Source organism: Trichoplax adhaerens, genomic scaffold (genome assembly GCF_000150275.1).
Source record: "Trichoplax adhaerens TRIADscaffold_1 genomic scaffold, whole genome shotgun sequence".
Taxonomy (NCBI): Eukaryota; Metazoa; Placozoa; class Uniplacotomia; order Trichoplacea; family Trichoplacidae; genus Trichoplax; species Trichoplax adhaerens.
Genome location: NW_002060943.1, coordinates 6,232,667 through 6,250,936, shown reverse-complemented (window position 1 = coordinate 6,250,936; position 18,270 = coordinate 6,232,667). Strand labels below are relative to the sequence as shown.

The window sequence follows — 18,270 nt, the reverse complement described above, 5'->3', positions numbered from 1 at the left end:
TACGTACTTTATTATACACACTGATAAGTATCAGGAGGCGTTTGAATTTAAAAATTTTCGCATGGAATCTAAACCTTGATAGTAGCGTGTTATGTCGAGCTTGCTAACATCACGACAAGTTCGAGCATTCAAAGCTAAGGCACTATCCTGTGGCTGCCATTCCAGCTCTCCAATGAATTGATAGGTTGCTTTAGAGCCCGACATCAATGGCTCAATAAATTCAGTGATGACTACTAACTGGCTGTTGGGATCATCCTCCGCACAAGATATCGTAGCTCGACTAGTCATTGCATCATATAATTGTACCCTACCAATGGTTTTAATATCTCTACCATTCAGCTCTTTGCCTCGGCTGACAATTTCGCTGATACGCAATATTTCGCTATAACCTCGATCCAACTGGTCTTTGATGTTACTGCCAGGTTTTGCCATCCTACGGCAGCAGCTCTCCAGTAAGTTGCAGAAATTTGCAAAGATGTTTACTGTACGACTTCTACACTACAGTATAGTACCCTGAGTACAGTGTACAGTATAGTCTTGACTGCAATGAAATGATGTCAACACTAGGTGGTGACTGGCTCACTGCTCGCTTAGCTAATCAAGATTTAAAACACCAATGGCGTTAGGAAACGTGGATGATGAACCCGTCAAAGTCTGAAATAACTTCTGGGAAATAGATCTAATACAGCACAGGAAAGGTGGATACAAGCCAATTATTTGACGACGATGAAGGATTTGGAGACGACTTGACGACTGATGAACGAGTTCAAACGTCCAAACGGTGGTTGGAAATTTCTGTCTGCTGTACTGTACATACTACTGTAAATGAGGATGACTTGTACAGTACAGTAGTGACATTACTTTTGCTAGCTTTATGGGCTGTAACTAGCAATTGAACATTATACCTGTCGGAAGAGGGCCCGCAGTTCTGTTCAGTGCAGTACTCTTGGATTTTGCATGCAGTACTGTACAGTACTATACTATACACTGTACTTTACTGTACTGACTGTATCCACTTTGATTTTTATGATAGCTTTTGAGTTCAACTTATAGTAATTTTTTTTCCAGTTAATTACTGATTTGCCGCTGTCTAATTTCATAATTACCAATATGCCCATTGCCAATTTCAGTATTTTACGAATATGCCATTGTAGAGCCATGACACGATCTACGCACTCTCAGTCCATGCTTATCACCATTTTAACGCTATGCTTCAACCTTGCACACTTGTGTACTGTACACTGTACAGTACTGTACAGTACTGTATTGTTAAATAAAAACCGGACCAATGACACTGTGTGAACCAGTTCGAATCAGAGTACTTTAAGGTGCCCTAAAATCACGAGAGTGAATAAAAATGTAAAAAAAATGATACGAATATAAAGCTGAATAACTTGGTTTTAAAACAGTACAGTGCTGTGCTGTCACACAAAGATATCACGATACAGTACAAATCACTCTGGGAGTATCCCGCCATGTATTTCACCCATTGCTGCAGTATTCATTCCTCCAGTACAGTGTACAGTGTACAGTACAGGATAGAGCTGTACTGTACTGTAGCAGACACAAATGAAAAATACTGTACTGTACTGTACACTGTACAGTACAGTATTCATTCCTCCTGTACAGTGTACAGTGTACAGTACAGGATAGAGCTGTACTGTAGCAGACACAAATGAAAAATGACCGCGTCATGCTCAGTACAGTACATCACTGAACTCGGTTATTAAAGATTGAAAAGATTCTTGCTGTACTGTACAGTACAGTAGAAAGTAGAAAGATACAGTACAGTACTGTACACTGTACAGTGTACTGTACAGTACAACTGGACAGTACAGTACTCTACTCTATTCAGTGGACTGTACCACGGACTACTGTAGTAAAAAAGCCAGTGTCCCGCATACAGGACTAAAGCTGTACGCAGGTCAAGTGAAGAACACTTCAGTGCCAATAGACGCACGTACTAATTACACGCTTTCAACGTCGAAAGGGTCAAGCACACTGATCAAGCTGATAAAGAGTCAAAGGCATACGAGCACAACGCAAACTTTCAAAGAGCAAAAAAGGCCAAGGACAGTATTGCAAGTGATGGCGACCGGTGCTTTAGATGAAAAATTCTGGCAAGAAGAGGAGGTAATATAGCGAGTAGATGATGAATTCAGTATGATTCCTTTTGATTCTTGAACCCCAATCCATTTTTCATCATTCTATGATGAAAGAGCATCAATGAATCAGCGACAGTACTGTCTATCATCATGTCTCAATCACTTCCAATACCGCTAGTCAAGATAGTGGTCTCCACTTTCATTCTAGTATCCTTTCTACTCTGTATTTGTAAGCTTTCGGCCACTTTGCAACAATCTTACTCTGGCTAAAATCCATTACTTCAACGTAGCCTTGCAGCAAAGTACTGTAGCTTGATTAAAAATAATAAATGGTATTAAATTATTTTGAATTTGTTAGTCCGTCGTAGTCAAAACTAGCTCAACGATTGGGAACAAAATAGGATACAAGTATTTCAAGATATAGTAATGCCATTTTTGACTTCACTTGTAAACGTGCCATGTAGGAGAGCAGTTTGACTGATGCCATCCAGACGAAATGATGTCTGTGGATGCTGCAACTGTACAATCTGCTACGGCAATATACTGTACATCACTATTATACGTAATTATTCATTATCAACAATTGTCATTTCTACAGTCTTCAATGATATTAGTCTTTAGCGAACACAGTGACTACCGAAGAACAGATTGGTTCCAATTGGATTTTCGACGTCTCTTTGTAGTTCAAAATAATGATATTGAGTTAAGATAGAATACGAAGACGTAGTTAATACAAGCGTAGGAGTAGGTGTCATGACTGTATGTGAAGTTTTAGTCTTTAACTTCAATCATGTACGTATAATTTGGATGATGCCCCTTGAATAACAGTCTAGTACAGTAGAAATGATGGTATCCGATACTAGATGTCGCATTTTGTGGATGGAAACACAACAATTTCCTGATAATATCATGGAATATCAGCCTAGTACAGTACAGTAGTCAATGATGCTATCCAATACTGTATGTCGCTTTGTAGGCTTAAACAGAACAATTTCATATATGGTCATGATACCAAATAATAGACTAGGGATGTTAGCTATGACAATCTTTGAAGTACAACATGTTATAAACATGTAGCACAAGCTCTACTGACTTATGGTAACAGTAGATCAAAAGTTTTCTTTCTAAATGCGTTCTGTACTAAAATTATACCTACGGTACAATATTGAAATGGTTAAATGAATAATGTAAAGTAAAAAGTACAAGTACTGTATAGTATGCAAAGTACTCGTATAACGAGCGAGTACTCGCTGCCCAAATACTGATATAGTACAGAGTTACGGCGTCCGTTGAACCGGGCAATAGTAGAATATCATAGCAGTGTCATCATACAGTAGTTAATAGCTATATACTTTCGTGAATAATATATAATCGACAGAAAAATACAACGCACGGATAAATAAATCCACCTGCGATCATACAAGTATTAGACTGTAATGCATCAAAGATATTTATACTGTAGAACTTCACCACGAGAACAACTTGTATAGTTAGTAGCTTTGACCACAGTATTAATCCAGATTGAAATGGAAACCCAAAATGTCTTTATTCTACGACAATACTTACATGTTTATGTAATATCCACATAGCGTCTCACTGTGTTAAAATTGACTATATCAAACTGTCAATATTTTAATATTGTATTATCAAGAAAGCGATGTACGTTAGGATGTACTCAATGATCATAATTAGTTCATAAAGATATCAAAAATTTGCAATCCTGACTATAGCGACATTTGATATGTGTGTGGCACCTATTCTAGACTTAGTAAATCAAATAGATATGCAGTATATCTCAATTCTCTAACACTGATATCATTAATTCTATCTAGAACGATCTAGATGAAGAAGTTCTTCGTATGTCAAGTGAAGAAATTGTTAGCCGGACAAGGTTACTGGAAAATGAAATTAAGGTATCAGATTATTTATTGAAACTAAAGAAGTTGATTCGTCCTTTATATCTTTAAAAATCGAAATTTACCTATAAGTTGTTAATTGAAATATGATAATGTATCTTGTAGATTATGGAAAGCGAAATAGCTCGAGTAAACCATGAAAGGGAGACTCAGGCAGAAAAGATTAAGGTAGTTGCCTATTGTAATACTAACAATTGATACTTTAATATTGTTCAATTGCTAGACTAGCAATCTACTTACAATATTACAGTAAAAGTAAATCTACATTACTACAGCCTATTATAGCCTTAACAATTTGATTACGTTATCATCGATAGGAAAACAATGAGAAAATTAAGGTCAACAAACAGCTCCCCTACCTGGTATCCAATTTGATTGAGGTTCGATATTATAATTTTACGCTATTTTAACTAGTATAATTATAAATTAATGTTGCAATTGTTTGAGTATAATAGTAAACTGATCGGTTATTACCGACCTATATTACAGATTCTTGATGTTGATCCTGATGATGAAGAAGAAGACGGATCGAATGTTGACCTCGATTCACAACGTAAAGGAAAATGTGCAGTCATTAAAACTTCTACTAGACAAGTAAGATTATTATAATGTGATGTAATCTATCTATTATTATTCGATATCATACCACAGGTTGATATGTCTGTGATAATGTAGTGTAACATTCCATCTTGCCTTTACCTACTAGACCTACTTTTTGCCTGTGATCGGCCTGATTGAACCGGAGAAATTACGTCCCGGGGATTTGGTGGTAATAATATATTTTTGCGGTTTATCTGGCGATCCGTCTTTGCGGCAGACTCAACAATAAATACATTCACACAGTTCTTACCCATTATTTATTATGATGATTTTATTAGGGTGTCAATAAGGACTCTTATTTAATTTTAGAACCGTTACCTGCAGAGTAAGGATATACTTAATTGACATAATTAGCTTACATTTACACTTACGATATTTCCGTATCTGACTCGACTTCCATTGATTGGAATCCTTTAGATATGATTCTCGTGTTAAAGCCATGGAAGTTGATGAACGCCCAACAGAGCAATATAGTGATATTGGCGGCCTAGACAAGCAAATTCAGGAGGTATCTTTTGATAATTAAAAAGCTTACTGATATAGTTACTTAAGTTATAGAACTTTTGCGAATAAAAATACCCTTGTGTCTATTTAATAGCTGATTGAAGCAGTCGTATTACCGATGACTCATAAAGATAGATTCGAATCCATTGGTGTTCAACCACCGAAAGGTAAGACAATTATTTATATAGATTTCATAGATTTTCCAGCAGCGCTTTGAAATTTCATAAATTTACCGTTAAATAGGTGTTCTTTTATACGGTCCTCCGGGAACTGGAAAAACGCTGCTGGCTCGCGCTTGTGCCGCGCAGACCAAAGTAAGAATAACTTTGTTTGGATATAATTCCATTGTAACAGTTGGTAGCATAATTTTCAAATTTTTACCATTTTCAGTCAACATTCCTCAAGTTGGCCGGTCCACAGTTAGTTCAGGTATAATTTATATTTTGTAGTACGTTACCTGAAATTCACTATACTATATTTCTATATCTAAGAATTGGCATATTCGATATATTATCGTATTAGATGTTTATTGGCGACGGAGCTAAACTAGTTCGTGATGCGTTCTTGCTGGCTAAAGAAAAGGCTCCAGCAATCATTTTTATTGATGAACTAGACGCTATTGGTACAAAGGTCAGTCTTTACATTTAAGGCTACTAATTGAATAACAATTATTTTTAACCTGCGCAATAAATTTGCCTTTATATACAGAGATTCGACAGTGAGAAAGCCGGTGATAGAGAGGTTTGTAGATCTTTTATTCGAGGGTAATCAAATATTCCACTCAATGTTTCACTTTTTCCTCTAGGTGCAACGTACCATGTTAGAATTATTAAATCAATTAGATGGATTTAGCTCTAGCAATGAGATTAAAGTAATAGCCGCCACTAATCGTGTAGACATCCTTGATCCTGCATTATTGAGATCCGGTTAGTTTTAAGGGGTTAACGTACTGTTCTTACTATGAGAAAGCTCAACATAGCATTGTCACCCTAATTTAGGACGGTTAGATAGAAAGATTGAATTTCCAGCACCAGATGAGGAAGCTCGAGCCCGTATATTACAAATTCACTCACGAAAAATGAATGTCAGGTGAGTAGCAAAGGAGTGACACGCACATGTAAACAATTACACTTACAATCATATATTATTATCTTTAGTTCCGGCGTTAATTTTGAAGAGCTAGCAAGGTGTACAGATGATTTTAATGGAGCTACGTGTAAAGCTGTTTGTGTGGAAGCGGTATGTATATTCAAATTAGAAAATCTTTACATAGGCATAAAATTTCAACTTTGTTGTATCTTGCCTCCTCGAAACTGAATATTTTAGGGAATGATTGCCCTGAGACGCAGTGCATCTGAAGTATCGCATGAAGACTTTATGGAAGGTATGGCTTATAGTTGCTCGATCACACTGGCTATACTATGCCTAACGTTTCATGATTTAAATAATTTTTAGGGATAATGGAAGTACAAGCTAAGAAGAAGACAAATCTAACGTATTATGCTTAGAAATTGTATTGATGTTTCCAGTATTATAATTACTATACTTAAAATTGTATTAATCTGACTATGGAAAAACTGATCATATCAACATCAACAGATGATCATATAAGAAGTGAATATAGGTTTCATTGGGTCAGCATTCCTTTAATTTCTACTGTATTTCTATAATTCAGTTATTCGTTTCTTGAGCTGTGACGGCAATTTAGAATATGGAGTAGCATCTCTTTATTTCAATAAAACTGAAGTTATCGACCTTTTTAACTTAAATAAATAAAAAATTTAATACAAGCTATCCTATTATGACTGTTGCAAATTTTGTAGTCGCACCATATCGGCGTATTTCCCTTTCTTTTTCATCAGTTCTGCATGATTGCCGATCTAAAATGTAAAGATAAAATTATAGCCTACCTCTATAATTATGAACTATTTAAAAGTATCTTGTAATTGTCCTTCGTCCAATCAAAAAATTTTCTACTACAATGTCAACGGGATAATTCGTAAAACCGCAACGGAAAGCTTACATAAACTTCTTTAATTAATTATCCCTACATTACTGTACTTATACAATATATAAAATCATACTTAAACTTTTAGTCCATTATGAACTAATTAAGAATCTGCTTTCCTGTAGTTTACCGCTTCTTACCTCATAAATGATGCCATTCATGATTACGGCAATGACATCTAAAAGATTTCAGTACAGTATTCAGAAATATAATACGACCACAGGAACACTATGATATTCTAATTATCTCTAATTTCGTAGCAATATTTCAACTTCTTACCTGCATTTCTTATAGTACTCAATCTATGCGCAATAACTATAACCGTTCGATCTGTAAATTATGCGAAGAAAACGAAATTAAGCTGACCAGGGATGAAAATAGCTAGATTGTAGAACTGCGTAACGCAACTTGCAAAAACGAAACCTACTTTCATACTAAAACTTGCCAGATACCGATAACACTGTACTGTACTATAACACATATTGCATTAGAATCTGTGAAATTACTCTTGACAAACTACCTTTCATCAATCGGTCAAGAGCCCCTTGCACGGCTTTTTCAGATTCCGAATCTAATGCACTTCAACGACACAATATGGCAATAAAAGAAATTACACAACGAAATACTTGTATATTTTAATATTTATTGACTAATTTGATGTCAGATTATTGTATCGAATAGCTTTCTTTGCGTTGTTACAACACTATAAGTGCTCGTATCATCATGAACTAGTAAACTAAACATACCTGGTAGCTTCATCTAAAATTAAAATTTTGGGATCTTTTAGTAAAGCACGAGCAATAGCGATTCTGTTCGATTATAAAAGATAACATCAGTGATGAAATCATGACTGTTATAATTTGAGCCTAAAAAATTATTTTGTATAAAGTCGTTAATTTCTCTAAAAGTAATCTGAAATTCTACGGGTATACCTCTGTCGTTGTCCACCCGAAACTGTGACTCCCCGTTCCCCGAGCATGGTCTCATAACCCTAATATATACGGGTATATACATATATAATTTCACGTTGTATTAAATGATCAGCTGTAAGCAAAGAGTTCGGCCAGAAATTTTATCAAGAAAATTGATTACTCCATGCAATATAACTATGATTTCACCTTTGGAAAGTTCAGAATAAATTCCTCAGCGTTAGCCATGCGAGCCGCATTATGAACCTAAAACCAAAATCGATTCATTAAAGATAGTAAAATATAAATTACCAAATATTATATGCGCATTAGGATAATGCACCAATCATTCTTTAATCATTACAGTCCAGATAGCAGTTACATCTAAAATACAGTATCACTACCTCTTCATCCGTTGCATCGGGTCGACCATACCGAATATTTTCGATAACGGAAGTAGCAAAGAGTACAGGTTCCTTTGATAGTAATTGTTGCATACATGATTTACTTTTTATAGACCTCAGTATACGACAACCAGTGACTTCTGCCCCTTCAAGCCAAATCAATAAGGTCTTACCTGATGTATATAGCCAATTACTGAACCTCGCAACCAAGATGGATTGATTTTTTTTATATCAATACCATCCAGCTTAATACTGCCACTTTGTACGTCATAAAATCTTTCTATTAATGCTGCGATAGTCGATTTTCCTAATTAAATCAGTTTGCATTTGTTAATGAGTGTCAATAAATATTAATAAAGTCTTTGATAGCAAGAATAAATATAAAGCACAGCAAATAAGTACCAGATCCGGATGGACCACATAGAGCGATGATCTTACCAGCCGGAATTTTTAAGTTAAAATCTCTAAAAACCGCCTAATTGAGTAAATTAACAAACCACTTTTTATTGTAGTTAATCGATAACCATCTCCTTTCGCTATAACTAAACATACCTGTTCTTTTCTTGTCGGATAAACAAAGGTAATATTATCAATTTCTACTTCACCAGACAACTTATCGTTTGCAATTATGCAACCTTCATCAATAGCAATGTGGGGCTGCAATTGCATGTACTAAATGCATCAAATTTTAGAGTACAGTTATTTATTTTCCATGTTTTAAAGTTTTGTTTAATATCTGCATTTCTTACATGAACCCGTGACGAACCTCAAAAGTGCGAGCTCCAGCAGTTAACCCTTTCATTACTTGCCCGAAGAGTATCGATACCATTGCCAGAGATCTGTGATTAAAGTTAATTACTTCTTATACAGCATCCTATCAAACGTTGTTAGATCTGGGAGACAAAGCAGTATTTTATAATTACTCACCGTTGCATAGTTTGAGAAGCGACTAAAAATGACATTAATTGTCCCGGTGTTAAATCTTTAATCGACATTAAGTATCCACCATAGTATAAAACAGATAGAACTACACCTAGCATACATTTAATTCAATTTAAGCAACTCGGTTAGAAATATCCCTTAAACGAATTCTGAAAAGGTGCAGTTATGCTTGTCTAACCATTTATTGCTAAATTTGCTAAACCCTGAAATAGTCCAATACCAAAACCAAGTGTTTTGCTCAAATTGCAAGCTTCGTTAATATGGATATTGTATAATCTGTAGCATATGACGCAATTATAATTATTGATGAGCAAGGATTTTTCAATCATTAAAAACGAGTGCACTGAAATGAAATTGAAAAACTAACTCTTTTTCTTTTTCTTCCATAGCAAATGCACGCACTGTTCTCAAGTTGCCGACTGCTTCATCAGCAATTGCTGTCGCGCTTGCAATCTAGAATGACAACATTAAATTATTTTATCCATTTCAAAATATAAGTTTAAATCCAAGACCACACCCATAAGAAAGTTATTGTATGTGTATACTTTTTCCTGAACTTTTCTGGACATTTTTCTAAGTAGAGACCCAATAAAGCTGCCGATGGCAATCAGTGATGGTAACGCTACGACCAATAGTGTTGTCAGCTTGGGAGAAATTAGATACAGAGATACAATACATCCAACGGTCTACAAATATTAAAATTGGAGATATTCTAGTAGAAGACTCGTATTTACTGCTGTATCAAGTAGGTATTATTAAAAACAACAAATACGAAAATTCTATAAATTTGTCTAATTAATATGGTATACATCAGAGCGGTGAGCATCATTCAAATCACTAATGACTCCGGTATACTGTACTTGTATAAGTCACCATTACTTATTTTTTAAGTCCACGTAAAGAATTTGATACCTGTGTGATACTACGGACACCTTGAGAAATGCACTGCTTCATTGCACTTTTAAAATCCTGTATATCTGCAGTTAGTCTGAAAGAAGAGTATAGATAGTTTTCTCAGTAGCTCTAAATATCCAATATCATTGACGATAAAGGAGGATAATAGGACATTCTTAAATATTAATATTCAAACCTGCTAATAATTTCTCCAGTCTTATATTTATCAAAGAAGGCGACATCTTGTTTCATTAATGAGGCAAAGAGTTTCTTTCTCATTCTTGCAGCTATATTTTCACCGATAGTTGATAACAATGTAATATATGTACATGTCAGCGCTGCCTACAAGTTCAATTTGTCCAAGATCATTTTTATTAGGATTGATGAACTATTTAACAAGCATATTTTAATGGAAATAAAAGACATGGAATGAAGAGTTAAATCAGTAAAAATGATAATTTAACAACAATTAGAGCCATATATTACTGCAAAAGCAATATAGACTCGTGATTTCACCTGGCCTCCATAGTAAAGAACCAGCTGAGTTGCTGGCTTAAATAAATCCTGAAAACTTTGACGAAGGCTATCTTGTTGGTCAGTAGAAACCATTTGAGCCATAGCATTTACAAAGTCTCCAATCATAATTGGAATCTTGATGTTGACAAAGGCAGCAACTAGAGCGCTCTGTAAGTTGATTATAATCCACAATATAATTTAGTTTGTACAACCTTACTTGAATACGAATACTGTAATATCAATACTGTATGTTTTTTGCTGCTATATTAATTAATTCTATATTACAATGACTTACTGCAACAGCTAAAATTAACAACCATATATCCGGCTTGAGCAGCTTAAAAAATTCATTCCAGTCAAACGGTATCTCTTTATCATCATTGCTATCAGATTCATCATTTTTACTGCGTCCTAATTTAGCTTTAGGATGTCGTTGTTTGACTGCAGTTGCACCAAGTAAGGAAAATGTAAAGTAAATTCTGGTCGACAGAAAAGGACGATTGCATGTTCTAGAGTACCAACGTCCAACAGAACTATTAAGATCTTTTATAGATTGACGGATTCGATTCCTTAGGCAATTACCCAAAACTGCCATAGTAGATCGAGTATTAGTATAATTTAACCTTGATATCAAGAAGGAAATAATTGTATCATTAATGTTCATTCATAAATACACTATCAAACATGCCGTAGACAACAGAGTACTGATCGAATTATGACTACTATACATCGAATTCGTCGGCAGAAGGGTATCTTCGTTGAATTACAGTGCTTTAGTAGCACATAGCCCAATGCATAAACAAATTATTTGTAGAAGTTCATGGAAATTTACACTTCCCATAGGAAGTAAACGTTAATTGATTGAAAGTCTTATAAACGTATATCGAATGCAGACTTTTCAGTTCTCAGTTATAACTTAGTGTTAATACGCAACAGTTTGCTTACGAGTACTGTAGAGTAGACTTGTACAATATACAGGCATTAAGTCGAACACACAGGTACATTATGTCAGTTTTAGATTGCTCCAAGAATAGGAGATAAAGGATAGGAAACTGCTGTATGATGAGTTATGGATATCTGATCCAGCTACTCGATTGTGCACAGCGACGAACAATTTTATCTCGTGTGAACATGAAAATGGGTGCATGATATGGATTGATTTTTGAACGGCTTACAAGATCATTATGTAGTCTTATACGTATCAATGGTTAAATGGATTAGCTATTCCCCTCTCTACGAATTGCCTACTGCACTGAACAATCTATCAGCATGCAAAGTCATAAATAAGCACATGATGTTGTGTAGCTTGATTTTGGAATACGGGAAGCAAGAGGCAACAACGCATGTAGTCTTGATGAATTAATTACGGTTAATTGGATCGAAATTCATCAACAAGACCTTAGTAATATCTGCACTATTACTCTATTTATCCTAGCTGCAAACTAGAGTCGGTTTGCATGAATAGTAAGCCTAATTCAGCACACAATTTAGCGCAGAACTTACCTCGAATTTGTACGAAGGCCATAGTAGCAACGATTAAATGTTCCTTGAGATAGCGTTGATCGAGGTAATAGACGACACTGGCTCATACCAAGACTGAGGCATTGATGATAGGATGGAATAGGACCACTTAAGATCAATCTCATCGACATAGCGATTTCAAGTCTCGTAGGGGAATCCTGTTGAATCTTAACGATGAAATAGGGAACAGGAATGAGAATGCGATGGTTAAGTAAACAGTTTGCATACCTATCCAAGGACTCCTGGAAGTTCTTGACCTATCAAGGTTGCAAGCAAGCAAGCTGCTGATCGTTACTAGAGAAAAGTGCCGGAACAGTATAGCGGAGGTACTAGAGTTACGGTATCTGCAGGGAAAAGGAGCAGCCGCGCTAGCTAAACACGTCTAAAATGCAATAGTGAGTCAGCAACCAGACGGACATCTTTATGCAAATAACCGTGGTGTAGATACTGCAGGTGGTCTGTTGCCGCTACTTTTCAAAATTAGGCGATGAGCTATTTCATATCCCAGGTTATTTCATCAAGGAATATCCAGAATTGCATACTCTATTTTCCATCATGGAAGGAATAGCAACATCCTTACCGAATCTGTTAATACACTACTCTACAGAAAACAAATGTACCTCGGACATGTCCGTGGATAGTTTGCCCCCCCCCCCTGCTTTCAAATGATACTATGAGCTATCCCATATCCTGAAGATTTATTTCATTACGGAATATTCAGAATTGTATACTCTATTTTCCATCAGCGAAGGAATAGCAACATCCTTACCGAATCTGTTAATACAGTACTCTACAGAAAACAAATGTACCTCGGACATGTCCATAGATAGTTTGACATCGTTACTTTCAAATGATGCTGGGAGCTATCCCATATCCCAGAAGAATTATTTCATCTTGGATTATCCAGAATTGCATACTCTATTTTCCATCATGGAAGGAATAGCAACATCCTTACCGAATCTGTTAATACAGTACTCTACAGAAAACAAATGTACCCCGGTCATATCTGTGGATAGTTGCCCTCGCTGCTTTCAAATGATACTAGAAGCTATCCTACAACCCAGAAGAATTATTTCATCATGGAATATTCAGAATTGCGTACTCTATTTTCCATCATGGAAGGAATAATAAACACTCTTACCAAGTTTGTTATACTCTACAGAAATAAACATACCTCGAAGCTGTCTATAGATAGTTTGCCCTTGCTATTTTTCAAAATTAGGCTATCAGATATTCCGCACTGTAGATTATTTCATCGTGGACTATCCAGAATTGTATACTCTCTCTTTCACCGTCAAAGGAATAATGAATACAAGTACATTGTACTCTTAACATACACTACAGATATAAATATACCTCGGCTCGGACCTGTCTATAGATAGTTTACCCTTGCCATTTTCAAACTAATCCCATAAGCCATTCCATACTGCAAATTACTTCATCATGGACTATCTAAAATTGTATACTCTATTTTTTAATCATAGAAGGAATAATAGATACTCATAATAAGTCTGTTATACTCTATAAAAATAAAGACGCGTATACCTCGGACCTGCTTAGATAGTGTATAGTATAACTAATTAGAATTAATGCTTAATTAATACGTAGTACTATCGCCATATTAAGATACAACACTGTAGCCTAACATGGTATTATGCAGATTAATAGCCATTTACAGATGTCATATAGTTGGATAGTACTTTGACGCTAATTCAATACATAAACTATGCCCATACAGAACAGATGATCTACCATCGCCACTCTCAAAATTATCTTATGAAATATCCAAAATTGCATACCATATATTTCATCATGGAAGTAATGGTGGATAGCTTTAACAATATCTATCATTCTCTATAGAATAAAATATAACTTGGACCTGCTAAGAAACGCTGCCGTCACTGCTTCCAAAGTAATGCAATGAACTATTGTCCATTTTAGATTATTTCATCATGGACTATCCAAACTGTATATTATAGTTTTGGTCATGGGAGTAATTGTAAATATCCTCCATAAGTCTGTTGTACTGTACAGGAAAGATACACCTCGAACCCTCCGTAGGTAATTGGTCGTCGAGGCTTTCAAAGTTAAGCAATGAACATATTCCAAATTACTTATCAAGGAATATTCAAAATTGTATGCTATATTAATCTGCATGGAAGTAATAATGAACATCCAAAAGTCTACTATACTCTCTACAGTAGAATTGAATACGACTACCTGGCACCTAACTAAGTAGTCTGCCATTCCCTCTTTCAAAATGATGCAATGAGCTATCCTATAGTTCAGATAATTCCATTACGGCCGATCTAAAATTGTATACTGCTTAATATTACTCATCATCAAAGCAATTATAAGCATTTCCAATAAAATTGCCCATTACTCTAACTTATGGATTTAATTAGCCTACGTCAAAGTAATCTACATACGCAATTTTATATACGTATAAATATACCAGAAACTACTCGCTCAACAAAACGTCAATGGGGGAGGCACTAAAATTTCATTTAATTGCGATACAATAAATCCTATTTAATGCGCACGCAAATTCTTTAGAGATACGTATGATAATAAATTACAGTCATTGCTTAAGTTTAATTGCTCTTAATAGTTCTGCATTGGTGAGGTAACAATTTAATCACAACAAAATTGATTTATTCTCTTACTGCGTGAACTTGGAGCAACTAACCCACCGATTTCGTATTTTTGTGATAGGCTAGTAATCGACAACTGAGTATATGAAATCTGTAGGACATTTTTTTTCTACGATACAGACTAATTTAATCCAAGAAATCTGAAAGACTGTCATTCTATTATTTCCTAATTAATCCAAGAAATACGGGAAAAGAATAGATTAACAGTATAATAATTATTGATAGAACTATCTCAGCCAAGAAAATATTTGATGTAGTCGACAATAATCGTATTTGAAATAGTTAGCTCATGTGCTGTATATAAATGATTTTGAGTATTTATTGACAAGCAATGCACAGAACAGCTACATACGAAAAATGCAGAGCCTATTACTGTTCTCTTACATAAACTAATTGAATATATGAACTAAAGTAAGAAAACTAATCAGTTTATAAGGTTACGCTACTAGTCATAATCAATAGTAGAAAATCTATCAGTCATTTAGTACGGTAATCGACCGTGGAATAGACCGCGATTAAAGAATTTGATAATTGGTCGAAAGGCACTATATTTTATATTATACAGAATCCGTAACTCTATTTAACTGACACGTATGGATTAAAGCTACAAATTATAGTAAAATGTAGATCAACCTTGTAAAGATGTTCAATATTCAAAAAATAGAAAATAATTCTATATAATCATTTAGCGATCCAAAATTCAATGATCTTGATGCGATGAACTTGCCAGCTTATATAAGGTTATATAAAAGATTATTTAATCACGAACGACTAATAATCGCGTAAAGTTTTATCCATGACTGGGCTAATAATATATAATTAACAAGCACAAAAAACAATTTACCCGGTAGCTATCCTCTTGGTACTATTCGTAAGTATTATAACCCAGATAAATATCATGGTAAGAGATCTTTGCGGATTTCATATATTATACCGACTGTTAATAATTACTTACGAATTCGCTAATCCAAACTAGTCTAAACTATTTATTTCATCACAGAATATTTAACAAATTATAAAGCATTTTCCGTAATTAAGTAGTCTATAGTTAAAATATCATCATTATAATCTGTCTATCTTTTATTTTATACCTCCAAAATTAATTTAATTAAATTAACTGCTAGTCAAATGACAGACATTTCGCTAATTTGGATCATTTACTGATTACAATCTATATTTTTATCAATTGTTCGAATTCTAGACTAGTTTATTTGCCGAGAATTGACAAAAATACCTAAAGTCTTTCCATAATCTCGAAGCAATTATTTAAATAGAATCGGCTCATGTCCGGCTTAGTTAATCGGGATCACATCATCAGAAGTGAACAGTAAGAGGCAATATTCAAAAATATACAGAGATCAGTAGAGTTAAAGAAACTGTTAAAGTACAGATACAAACAGAATTGTTTTAAATCATATAGGATATTTTAATTTGACCTTATTCCTTACCATACAAGCCATCTTTGCGCAAAGGTTTAAAGATCAATTTTATTTAATCGTACCGTATATTGCAATGATGGACACTCCATCCATTTCGATATTAATAATTTATTGATAATTATATTGAATGAATTATTGAATATTTCAAGCTATTTAATTAGTCATGGCCTAATAGCCTTTCCCGAAAGTACTGTACGTGACAGAGTACAGTCCACGCTGATAATTAAATTGGGCCTTTGGAAATAGGATTTCGATTAATCGTTACTTATCATTCTATATTCTATTATCAGCACAGACAATATATGACAGTCGTTTTTATTTTCCCTATTTACCCCAAGATCGACACTAATAAAATATAGTAAGTGGTATATAAATATCACATTTGTATAAGTATTATTTTTAGTATAGTATAGTAGATTATATTGGCTTGCTTACGATTTGATGTTATAAAATATTGATTGCATACGAGAGTCAATTTAATCTTTCATTAATTCTAACGATTAAACTTTCAAATCTATGCTATCGCTAATATTCTAACGCAGCAGTTTATCTGTAAAATATTCCATCCTCATTGTATTGCAGTTTATTCCTGTGCCTATAATTGCAATACTCAAAATTGGGTCGAATAGTATCAAAGAGTCAACATTAATTATTCTTTATTCCATAGCTAACCTAAATAGTCAAGAAATACTAAATCTGTATTACACTATTGGAAATTCCCTAATTGTCGACTTTATAGCCAATGGTTTAACATAGTCAAATAGTCTATAAAATATCATATTCGTAACATATTGTACCACAGTAAATTTACTTGTTTTCTGATTTTATAGTTAACCCTTAAACGTAGTCAAATGAGCTATAAATACCGAATTCATGTTACACTATAGCAAATTTTCTTGTTTCTAATTTAATAGCTGACAATTGAATAATTATGGCAAAATAGTCTATCAGCTTTGTTTTCACAATAGGAGATTCCTGCTATTGATAATTTCATACTACAAAATTGACTCTAGAAAACATCTAAGAGTCGATCATTACTTCTTCTTTATGCCAACACTAATATTTAATGCAGCTAAAGAACCTATAAACACCGTATCCATACTATATTATAACAGATCTCCTGCTTTCTAATACATGGCTAACGTTTAAATATATCAAATAATTAATTTATCAATACCGTATCCGCATGATATTATAGCAGATCCTCCAATTTCTAATTTCATCGTCAATCGTTACATGTAGCTAAAAGGTGTATTAATACCGCATCAGTACTATAGTATCGCAGCTCCTCTAATTTCTAATTTCATAGCTAACTGTCAAACATAGCCAAATGGTCTATTAATATTGTGTCGGCATAAAAGTGCAGTAGAATTACTTGATTGAGATTTAATGCAATGAATTGAGCTCTGGCAACATCGGAGGTACTTTGGATTTCTTATTTAATATTTATCTTATAGCTAATACTTTGATATGGCCAAATAGTGTATCAACATCACATCCGCAATAGACTACAGCTGATTCCTGTATAGATGATTTTGTGCTGTAAAACTATATTTGAACAACATTTGAGAGTCATTTTTAATCTCTTAGTCATTCTATAAGGAATATCGAACGCACCCAAATGGTCTATAATACTACATCCATATTTAATCTTAGCAGATTCTTCTGCAGATATTTTAGTGTCATAAAATTGAGCCTAGGTAATATTTAAAAGTCGTTTAATTTCCTGCCGTAGACTTATTCTCTAGCTAACGTTGAAATGCGGCAAAATAACCTATAAATACAGTATAGTCATTATCCTTCATTGCTTTACTCATGATCTGAATTCTAAAATTAAACATAGCCAGAAATGAAGGTTG

General features: G+C 34.3%; 3 protein-coding genes across 3 annotated transcripts; 1 reads left to right on the top strand and 2 right to left on the bottom strand.

Annotated features, from left to right (window-relative positions):
- Positions 1 to 30: 30 nt before the first annotated feature.
- TRIADDRAFT_51972 (uncharacterized protein) lies at positions 31 to 432 on the bottom strand (the record flags this gene model as incomplete). Its single annotated transcript, XM_002107917.1, has 1 exon — positions 31 to 432. The coding sequence occupies one exon, from the start codon at positions 430 to 432 to the stop codon at positions 31 to 33; it is 402 nt and encodes a 133-aa protein (XP_002107953.1).
- Positions 433 to 3,964: 3,532 nt separating this feature from the next.
- Positions 3,965 to 6,633, top strand: TRIADDRAFT_49668 (uncharacterized protein; the record flags this gene model as incomplete). The annotated part of the gene is made up of 17 exons (XM_002108691.1): positions 3,965 to 4,018; positions 4,127 to 4,189; positions 4,339 to 4,401; positions 4,511 to 4,615; positions 4,728 to 4,790; positions 4,900 to 4,946; positions 5,039 to 5,129; positions 5,220 to 5,292; positions 5,369 to 5,439; positions 5,516 to 5,554; positions 5,648 to 5,755; positions 5,834 to 5,866; positions 5,931 to 6,051; positions 6,124 to 6,214; positions 6,283 to 6,364; positions 6,452 to 6,509; positions 6,581 to 6,633. The coding sequence occupies 17 exons, from the start codon at positions 3,965 to 3,967 to the stop codon at positions 6,631 to 6,633; spliced, it is 1,215 nt and encodes a 404-aa protein (XP_002108727.1).
- Positions 6,634 to 6,924: 291 nt separating this feature from the next.
- TRIADDRAFT_19732 (uncharacterized protein) lies at positions 6,925 to 11,392 on the bottom strand (the record flags this gene model as incomplete). The annotated part of the gene is made up of 20 exons (XM_002107916.1): positions 6,925 to 7,005; positions 7,274 to 7,311; positions 7,413 to 7,463; positions 7,651 to 7,712; positions 7,880 to 7,942; positions 8,066 to 8,124; positions 8,252 to 8,308; positions 8,443 to 8,517; positions 8,619 to 8,752; positions 8,848 to 8,920; positions 8,998 to 9,117; positions 9,212 to 9,284; positions 9,373 to 9,478; positions 9,566 to 9,663; positions 9,755 to 9,840; positions 9,933 to 10,073; positions 10,300 to 10,375; positions 10,478 to 10,623; positions 10,798 to 10,965; positions 11,093 to 11,392. The coding sequence occupies 20 exons, from the start codon at positions 11,390 to 11,392 to the stop codon at positions 6,925 to 6,927; spliced, it is 2,007 nt and encodes a 668-aa protein (XP_002107952.1).
- Between the last annotated feature and the right edge of the window lie 6,878 nt (positions 11,393 to 18,270).